The following is a 9567-nucleotide window of genomic DNA, read 5'->3' on the forward strand; positions in this document are numbered from 1 at the left end:
ACACACGGAATCCTGGAAGTATTTACACCCTCACGATGTGTTAATCATACACAAGTCCAGGCACACGTTGGGCCACACGATACCACGTGAACACACAATCGCGACGTCGCGTACACCCTCCAGTGGCCCTCGCGCAGCCCACACGCACTCACGGAATCGTAAAACCGTGCACAGCCTCACACTCAGGCTTAACTCCGCACCGCGCCCACAGCCACGCGCAGGGTCACACGTTCCCGACGTCGCCCTCGCCGGGACCACGTACGGAACCTCGCGGCTGCTCCTGCGCGGCCGGTCCCCTGCGGCCCCTCCCCTCGGTCCCCTGGGCCCGCGGCTGCCCGAAGGGGCGGGGCGTCCCCTCGGATATAAGGCCGCGGAGCGCGCAGCTGCGACTCCCCAGACCCCGAAAGGCCATGGTCTCCCCGCGGACGTCGCGGCTCCGGTGCCAGACAGTGATCCTCGCGCTCCTTTTCCTCCCCCAGGTCAGAGCCGGGCGAGGGTGGCGTGGAAAGGGATGAATGGGGGTCGCGGTGCGAGCGGGAGGTCCTGGGGAGGGAGCGCGCGGCAGACGGGACACCTGGGTCCCCGCGGCCGCCGCACCTCGCTCCGCTTTCCGCCCCAGGCGCGGCCCGCCGGCGTCTTCGAGCTGCAGATCCACTCCTTCGCGCCCGGCCCCGGCCCGGGGGCCCCGCGGTCCCCTTGCAGCACCCGGGCGCCCTGCCGCCTCTTCTTCAGAGTCTGCCTGCAGCCGGGGGGCTCCGAGGAGGCCGCCGAGGCCCTGTGCGCCTTGGGCGCGGCGCCCAGTGCGCGTGGACCCGTCTACACCGAGCAGCCCGGAGCGCCCGCGCCTGACCTGCCGCTGCCAGACGGACTCATGCGCGTGCCCTTCCGCGACGGCTGGCCGGTGAGACCTGGCCCTGGGGCAGTCCTGGTGCTGGAGACCTAGCTCCGCCACCCAAACCGCCACCCCCTTCTGCCCTTCGGCTTCCAAGACTCTAACCCCGCCGCGGGGCGTGGAGCGGGGACAAAACTGACAGACCAGTAACTCTACCACGTGGAACCCCACATGCCCAGACCTCTGAGCCCTACCCTCTTGGGTCCCCTGTATGCTGGGGACCCCAAATCCCCAGAACCCCAAACCTAATCTCTGGAAACCCGAATTCAAAGAACCCTACCTCTCCTCTCTAAGGATCCCTAAAACCTGGGATCCTCATCCTTCTCCCCCAATCTCCTTGCACCTAGGGATCCCCTACACTTTGTCTTGGGGACCTTTAATCTCTCACCTTTTCTGTCCTCCCTGCCTCCAGCTGGGACCTGTATTTGTTACTCTTTCACCTCCAAAATCCTACCTCCCATCCCACATCCCAAATGCACAGAGGTGAGCAGACATGTGTTGGAATTCTACACCCTGTTCCTTTCGAGCAAGTGACTTTCTGTTTTCCAGCCACAGTCTCCTCAGCTATAAAATGGGACCAGCCTGAGCAAGAGGGAGACCCCTTCTCTACTAAAAATAGAAAAATTAGCCAGGTGTCATGGTGCATGCCTGTAGTCCCAGCTGCTCAGGAGGCTGAGGCAGGAGGATCCCTTGAACCCAGAGGTTTGAGGTTGCTGTGAGCTAGGCTGATGCTATGGCACTCTAGCCCTGGTGACAGAGACTCTGTCTCCAAAAAAAAAAGGGGGGGGGGGAGGGGGATCATCCTGGTATCTCACAAGGGTCCCTTTTGAGGCATTCAGCCAAGTATCTTGAGTAAAGTGCTCAGTAAAGAAAGCCACAGATGTCACTCCTTCCCTGGGCTAGTCCCTCTGGGAACTGTCCCCTGAACACTGGCCTTCACTGGGTACTCGCCCTAACTGGAGTCTTCCACTCTTTCCTCTTCCCCTTCCTCCACCTGCCCAGGGCACCTTCTCTCTCATCATCGAAACCTGGAGAGAAGAGTTAGGAGAGCAGATTGGAGGTGAGTTCTTCAGTCTTGTGACTGTGATGTGGGGTTGAGGGGACTCCGGGGAATCGGGGCCCAAAGTGAGATCCAGGATAGTGACATGGGCTTGTCTGTGGGGGAGGGGGTCCTACGATGTCATTACAGCTCCTGGAGCTTGGTGCTGGGTGTTAACAACTCAAGGGTGGGCCTGTAATCCTAGCACTCTGGGAGGCCGAGGCGGGTGGATTGCTTGAGGTCAGGAGTTCGAAACTAGCCTGAGCAAGAGCGAGACCCCGTCTCTACTATAAATAGAAAGAAATTAATTGGCCAACTAATATATATAGAAAATTAGCCGGGCATGGTGGCGCATGCCTGTAGTCCCAGCTACTCGGGAGGCTGAGGCAGGAGGATTGCTTGAGCCCAGGAGTTTGAGGTTGCTGTGAGCTAGGCTGACGCCACGGCACTCACTCTAGCCTAGGCAACAAAGGAGACTCTGTCTCAAAAAAAAAAAAAAAAAACAACTCAAGGGCGCTTGGCATCTCAGGCAGGGAAGTGCCCAGGTACTGGACGTAGGAGGCCATGGACCTGGCACCGGGCGAAGTGGGAGAAGGTCTCTTACTATGTCGGGATCAAGCCACCAGAGCAGGATATGCCATTTCACAGCCCTGCTCTAGCGTCATCTGATTTTGAGAACCCAGGACGCAATATGAGTTCCTTCTGGCTCTTCTTCTTTTTTTTTTTTTTTTTTTGACACAGAGTCTCACTCTGTTGCCCGGGCAAGAGTGGCATGGTGTCAGCCTAGCTCACAGCAACCTCAAACTCCTGGGCTCAAGCAATCCTCCTGCCTCAGCCTCCCGAGTAGCTGGGACTACAGGCATGCGCCACCATGCCCGGCTAATTTTTTTCTATATATTTTTTAGTTGGCCAATTAATTTGTTTCTATTTTTTAGTAGAGACGGGGTCTCGCTCTTGCTCAGGCTGGTTTCGAACTCCTGACCTTGAGCGATCTGCCCGCCTCGGGCTCCCAGAGTGCTAGGGCTCCTGGCCCCTTCTGGCTCTTCTACGTGAGGCTGTGCTGCCTTGTTCATATGTTGGTCCCAGGGAGCCCTAAGGGATGTCGCAGCTTCACCAGGGAGAATATTGAGCAAAGGTTCCAGGGAGAGATACAGGCTGATTTGTAGTCTTAATCTGGGAAACTCTGTTTCTAGAAGGCCTGCAGTGGGGCTTTGGTCACCGTTTAGATATAGAAAACTGTGGCACAATGTTGGGGTCTGACACCCTTGCCCGTGGGAAACTGTCACTCTCCCAGTATGCCAAGGTCTCAGGCAATATGGGTAATTTATGGTCTAGTAATCGGGGGCCACGATGCCTGGCTAATTTTTCTGTTTTTAGTAGAGACGGGGACTCGCTCTTGCTCAGGCTGGTCTCGAACTCCTGACCTCCAGCGACCCTCCTGCCTCGGCCTCCCAGAGTGGGAGGATTACAGGCGTGAGCCACTGCGCCAGCCGGTATTACGGTTTCCGTGAGAGAATGTTCCCGTCGCGAGGGTCCTAGGGTACTAGAGGGGATCGCGACAGGGACCGCCAGGCGCATCAGGGGCGTTTGCAGCCGGGCCAAGGAAGGGGGTCACGGGCTCGATAAAGGCGCTTTGCTCGCTAGGAGGGCCGGGGAGAGCGCGAGCCGGCGCGCTCGGCGTCCATCGCGGCACCCGAGTCCCACCCAGCGTCCCGCCGTCCCCTCTCCCTGCAGGGCCAGCCTGGAGCCTGCTCGCGCGCGTGGCCGGCCGGCGGCGCCTGGCGGCAGGGGGCCCGTGGGCCCGGGACGTGCAGCGCGCAGGCGCCTGGGAGCTGCGCTTCTCGTACCGCGCGCGCTGCGAGCCGCCCGCCGTCGGGGCCGCGTGCGCGCGCCTCTGCCGCCCGCGCAGCGCCCCCTCGCGGTGCGGCCCGGGACTGCGGCCCTGCGCGCCGGCCGAGGACGAGTGCGAGGCGCCGCGTGAGTCCCGCGTTCCACCCGGGAACCCCCTTAGCGTCATTCGCGGCCCCCGGTCACCTCTCACAACCCTGCTACCCTCTTCGGGGACTCTAGAGCCCTCTCCACTTTCCCCAGACGCCCCTATCCAGTGAACCGGGGAATGTCGCGGACTGCAGCCCCCTCCCACCATCCAGCCACCACCTTCGGGGAAACTGAGGACGCTAGACTTCTCTCCAGCCTTGCCCTCTTCCCAGCACTCTTGCTGCCCCAAATAGGAAGCCCACACCCATTTCCCACGCCGGTACCCTCCAGTTCCTTCCCTAACTCATACGCGCCCCCTTTCCTGATGCTGGGACCCTCCCATCTTCCCTGAAGGGCCAGCCTCCCTCCCCAGTTCCCTCTCCCTCAGTCTCCCCTCCCCATGCCCTGACTTGGGGGCCCCCACCCCATCCTCCTTCCATCTAGAGCACAGACTCGAGCCCAAAGGCCTGGGTTCCCCTCCTCACTCCTCCACTTCCCAGATGGGCAGATCACCTCACCTCTCTCAGCCTCAGTTTCCCTGTTTGTAAAACGGGGGTCAAGGGTCACACATCTAGGCCAGATGTTTGTCACAAGGATGAAACAAGGTGGTACATGGAAAGTGCCCAGAAACCTGCTTCCCATCCTGACCTGGCCTGCTCTGACAGTGACATCCCCCTTCTCTCTGCTTCTCTGTCCCCCACAGCTGCGTGTCGAGCAGGCTGCAGCCCAGAGCACGGCTTCTGCGAGCAGCCCGACGAATGCCGCTGCCTGGAGGGCTGGACTGGGCCCCTCTGCACGGTTCCCGTCTCAGCCGGCAGCTGTCTCAGCCCTAGGGGGCCACCCTCTGCCACCGCCGGATGCCTCATCCCTGGGCCTGGGCCCTGTGATGGGAACCCATGTGCCAATGGGGGCAGCTGTAGTGTCAGTATCACCCCTTGCCCCGTCACCCTGATTAGTACTTTAGCTGGGAGTTGCCACCGCGCCCTCTCTGGGGCGCCTGGGGAGGAGGTCTGGGGGTAGCCGCCAGAGACATCAGAGGGGGCGTCCTGGAGATGATGGCCCAGGGCTGGGGCTTCTCGTGTGATTAGGCTGCGGAGAGGTGATTAGAGGGTAGCCAGGTGAGTGGCTTGCGGGGGGCGGGCAGCAAAGGTGGGGGGTGGGAATAAGCCTGGTGTGTAGTATTGGGCTAAAGGGGAGCCCAGGTGGCCCCTGGACACTGCCACCGTGGAGGAGTGAGAAACTCAGGGTTCAAGTTAGGGCGAGGGCCTGGGACGGGCGATGCAGAGACTGCTTCCTGGAGGAGGTGGGCCGAGTTCTGGGACCTCACAGTAGGATTCGTCTATGTGGGCAGAATCCAGGGACGGGGCCGAGTGGCAGGCAGCGTTTGGTGGGGTAGGTGTGTCCGTGGGAATGGGGTCCCTCTGGGCCTCCAGGTCCTGCTCCCTGCGGTGCTACACGGGCAGACACGGAGACATGGAGGGAGGGAAGGACGGCTGTCTGGGGAGGACAGGGTGAGGTCCCCTGCATACTGGGACTTGGGACGGGACAAGGAGCAGCCCCCCCTTGTTAAGACTGAGGAGGGGGATGGGATCTTGCCCCAAGGAAACTCCCTTCCAAAGTCCTCTTGCCCTTGCCCAGGAGACGCCCGGGTCCTTTGAATGTGCCTGTCCCCGTGGGTTCTACGGGTTGCGGTGCGAGGTGAGCGGGGTGACATGCGCCGATGGACCCTGCTTCAACGGGGGCTTGTGTGTGGGCGGCGCAGACCCTGACTCTGCCTACATCTGCCACTGCCCGCCTGGGTTCCAAGGCTCCAACTGTGAGAAGAGGGTGGACCGGTGCAGCCGGCAGCCCTGCCGCAACGGTGAGGGGGGACTAGAACAGCTAGGGACGAGGGTGGGGTCTTGCGTGGCTCAGACAGTCCTGGGTGACTTTGCCTCTTCTAGCCCCGGGGCCTGGGGACGTGGCCCTGCCCCCTCTGCCCAGGCTGTTCTTCCGTGAAAGGGCAAGGGGGTAGCCCCTATCGAATAAATATTTCCTGAGAATTTACTGTCTCAGGCCCTAGTCCAGGCACTGGGCTACAGCAGGGAGCCCTGCCCTGGGAGAGCTGGTGTGGTAGGAACGTCCCTGGTGTGTCGTGGGTCAGCGGGAAGCCAGTGTGTTTGCAGCAGGTGCGCAAGGGGGAGAGACGGGGTTAAGGAGGTGACTGGGGCAAATTCTGTGGGACTTCCTGGGCCACAAGGACAACCTTCACTTTTTTTTTTTTGAGACAGAGTCTCGCTTTGTTGCCCAGGCTAGAGTGAGTGTGGTGGCGTCAGCCTAGCTCACAGCAACCTCAAACTCCTGGGCTCAAGCGATCCTCCTGCCTCAGCCTCCCGAGTAGCTGGGACTACAGGCTACAGGTCCCCGCCAGCAGGGGACAGCCGGGCATGGCTAATTTTTTCTATATATATTAGTTGGCCAATTAATTTCTTTCAATTTATAGTAGAGACGGGGTCTCGCTCTTGCTCAGGCTGGTTTTGAACTCCTGACCCTGAGCGATCCACCCGCCTCGGCCTCCCAGAGAACCTTCACTTTTACCCTGTGTGAGATGGAGCCGTGGGAGGGTTGTGAGCAGGGGAGAGACCTGATCGGATACAGGTGTTAAAAGATTAAAGGAGACCATGAATGTAAAGGGTCTGGCAGATTCTTGCTAGTGGATATAGTAACTCTCTCCAAAACACTCTGGGATGAATGGTACTGGGGACAGGGCGGTGACCCCCTGGCCTCCGGGGGCGGGGACCAGCCTAGAGGGCAAGACACACTCGTGGTCAGACAGCCAGAGTGGTCAGGGCTGGGCTGGAGGAGCCCAGGGCTCAGTGGTCAGGGCTGGGCTGGGAGAGTCAGAGAGGCTTCCTGGAGGAGGGGACATCTGTACAGAGACCTGAGGGTGAGCTAGGGACGCGAAAAGGTGAAAAAGATGGGAGAAAAGGAGGCAGGAGGAGGCGGAGCATTCTGGGCAGGAGGCGTGGGCACAGGCCCGGTGGTTTTGGGAACTGTAGAAAGAGCCAGGCACAGAGAGCCAAAGAGGTGACAGCGAGTGAGTCCCAGACTTCATCAGGAAGAAAAAGCGAGCTGGCTTTCCAGGCAAACCCCAAGAGGCTGGCCCTTGAGTTAGAGAAAGGGGACCCAGGAAGGCGACTGCAGAGCTGAGGAATAGCGGGGGCGAGCATGGGGGGCCCCCTGCCGCCAGCCCTGACGTCCCCTTCCCCACAGGCGGGCTCTGCCTGGACCTGGGCCATGCCCTGCGCTGCCGCTGCCGCGCGGGCTTCGCGGGGCCCCGCTGCGAGCACGACCTGGACGACTGCGCCGGGCGCGCCTGCGCCAACGGCGGCACGTGCGTGGAGGGCGGCGGCGCGCGCCGCTGCTCCTGCGCGCTGGGCTTCGGCGGCCGCGACTGCCGCGAGCGCGCCGACCCCTGCGCCGCGCGCCCCTGCGCCCACGGCGGCCGCTGCTACGCCCACTTCTCCGGCCTCGTCTGCGCCTGCGCGCCCGGCTACATGGGCGCGCGCTGCGAGTTCCCCGTCCGGCCCGACGGCGCGGACGGCGCAGGCGCGTTGCCCGCAGCCCCGCCGGGCCTCCGGCAGGGGGACGCGCAGCGCTTCCTGCTGCCGCCGGCTCTGGGGCTGCTGGCGGCCGCGGGCCTGGCCGGGGCCGCGCTCCTGCTGGTCCGCGTGCGCCGCCGCGGCCCTGCCCGGGATACCGGGTCTCGCTTGCTGCCGGGGACCCCGGAGCCTTCGGTGCACGCGCTCCCCGAAGCCCTCAACAACCTGAGGACGCAGGAGGGCTCCGAGGATGGCCCGAGGTGAGCGGCTGGGCGCAGACGACGTCTTGTCGCGTTGGCTGCTTGCAGCAATCTCCGTGTCACTCCCGATGCGTCTTCCCGATGGTCTCCTTTATCCCCAGGTGGCTTTGGGTTCGCCTCTGCGATGGGCCGGGAAAGCAAGGCCCGAGGATTTAAAGGGCCTGGACCTTTCCCCCCTTTCTTCCCACAGTCCGTCCGTGGACTGGAGTCGCCCTGAAGAAGGAGACCCTCGAGCCATCTACGTCATATCTGCTCCTGCCATCTACGCCCGGGAGGTAGCCACAGCCCCCCTCCCGCCACGCGCGTGCGCGCTGGGGACGCGGCCTCCTTCCTTCTGTCAAGAGAGGGCGGTAGAGTCTCGGGAAGGTTTTTATTAAATTAAATTAATTTTTTTTTTTTTTTTTGAGACAGAGCTCACTTTGTTGCCCAGGCTAGAGTGAGTGCCATGGCGTCAGCCCAGCTCACAGCAACCTCAAACTCCTGGGCTGAAGCGATCCTCCTGCCTCAGCCTCCCGAGTAGCTGGGACTACAGGAATGCACCACCATGCCCGGCTAATTTTTTCTATATATATTAGTTGGCCAATTAATTTCTTTCCATTTATAGTAGAGACGGGGGTCTCGCTCTTGCTCAGGCTGGTTTTGAACTCCCGACCTCGAGCAATCCAGCCGCCTTGGCCTCCCAGAGTGCTAGGATGACAGGCTTGAGCCACCGCGCCTGGCCTTCGGGAAGGTTTTCAAGCCCGAGTCTCAATTTTGACTTCTTTTAATTCTGTTTTGCGTCCCTCTTGCTGTTTTCAGCTGCTAGCAGTCGGTTGGTCTTCCCTTAGGAAATGGGCTTGAAGAGGACACAGCGGGGAGCCAGGGCCAGAGCTTCTCCTCTGATTTCTGCTCTCTGGGACAGGGAAGAGGGGCGGGGAGGGGGACCCCTTACTGATGCTTCCTACTTGTTTCATTTCTAGGCCTGACCTGTCCCTTCTCCGTCCTTACCTGGAGTCTGAGCCTGGATATTTTTGTATTCGCTTGGTGGTGCCCAGTCTCTGCCCCAGCCCCCTTGGAGTTCAAGCTGGAAAGGGTAGCCACGAGAACTTTCCTGTGGAAGTTGTAAATAGTGATTATTTATGTCCTATTTTTTTCTCTCCCCATTTCTCCGGAAACATCTATAAAGGCTCTTACTTTGGTCAGTCGTGACTTACCAGGGTGAATACTTTGTGTTTGGTGTTGGGGCTGAACAGAAGAGATTTTTGTCTCCTGGGACAATAATAGATAGGACGCTTTATGTTGCAGGGGTCAGAAACAACTCAAACTGGTTTACATTAAACAGATAATTTATTAGTTCCTAAAAAGGGAAACATCCTGCGGTAGGTGTGGCTTCAGGCAGGGCTGGGCTTGGGCTCTGGGTCTTTCTCCAGTTGGCTTCCTTAACCCCTGGATCGACTGCAATGTCAGCAGCCTCGCCTTGGCCTTGGCTTGTCAGGAGGCCTCTGGAACCAGTAGCTGCGTGGCTTACTCTGGCCTGGCTTGGTCACGTGCCTGCAGTGTGGCAGGAAGTGAGGTCAGCCTGCCCAAATGATGTGCACTGTATGGGCAAGAGGGTATCCCTGCCCTCCTCCGATCAAGGTTTGTTACCAGAAATGAGTACTGCACTGGGTAAGCAAACTGAAAGACTCTTTTCTAGACAGGGTCTTACTCTGTTGCCGAGGCTGAAGTGCAGTGGAGCAGTCATGGCTCAATGTAACCTCAAACTCTGAGGCTCAAATGATCCTCTTGCTTCAGCCTCCTGAGTAGCTGAGACTATAGGCACACCACCATGCTTGGCTA

General features: G+C 60.2%; 1 protein-coding gene across 1 annotated transcript; it reads left to right on the top strand.

Moving 5' to 3' along the window:
- The first annotated feature begins 396 nt into the window (after window positions 1–396).
- DLL3 (delta like canonical Notch ligand 3) lies at window positions 397–8941 on the top strand. The gene is made up of 9 exons (XM_012774622.3): window positions 397–479; window positions 620–901; window positions 1895–1952; window positions 3666–3908; window positions 4612–4829; window positions 5547–5769; window positions 7161–7749; window positions 7940–8024; window positions 8709–8941. The coding sequence occupies exons 1-9, from the start codon at window positions 411–413 to the stop codon at window positions 8712–8714; spliced, it is 1773 nt and encodes a 590-aa protein (XP_012630076.2). The 5' UTR covers window positions 397–410; the 3' UTR covers window positions 8715–8941.
- The last annotated feature ends 626 nt before the right edge of the window (window positions 8942–9567 follow it).

The sequence above is a fragment of the Microcebus murinus genome, chromosome 16, assembly GCF_040939455.1.
Source record: "Microcebus murinus isolate Inina chromosome 16, M.murinus_Inina_mat1.0, whole genome shotgun sequence".
Lineage (NCBI taxonomy): Eukaryota > Metazoa > Chordata > Mammalia > Primates > Cheirogaleidae > Microcebus > Microcebus murinus.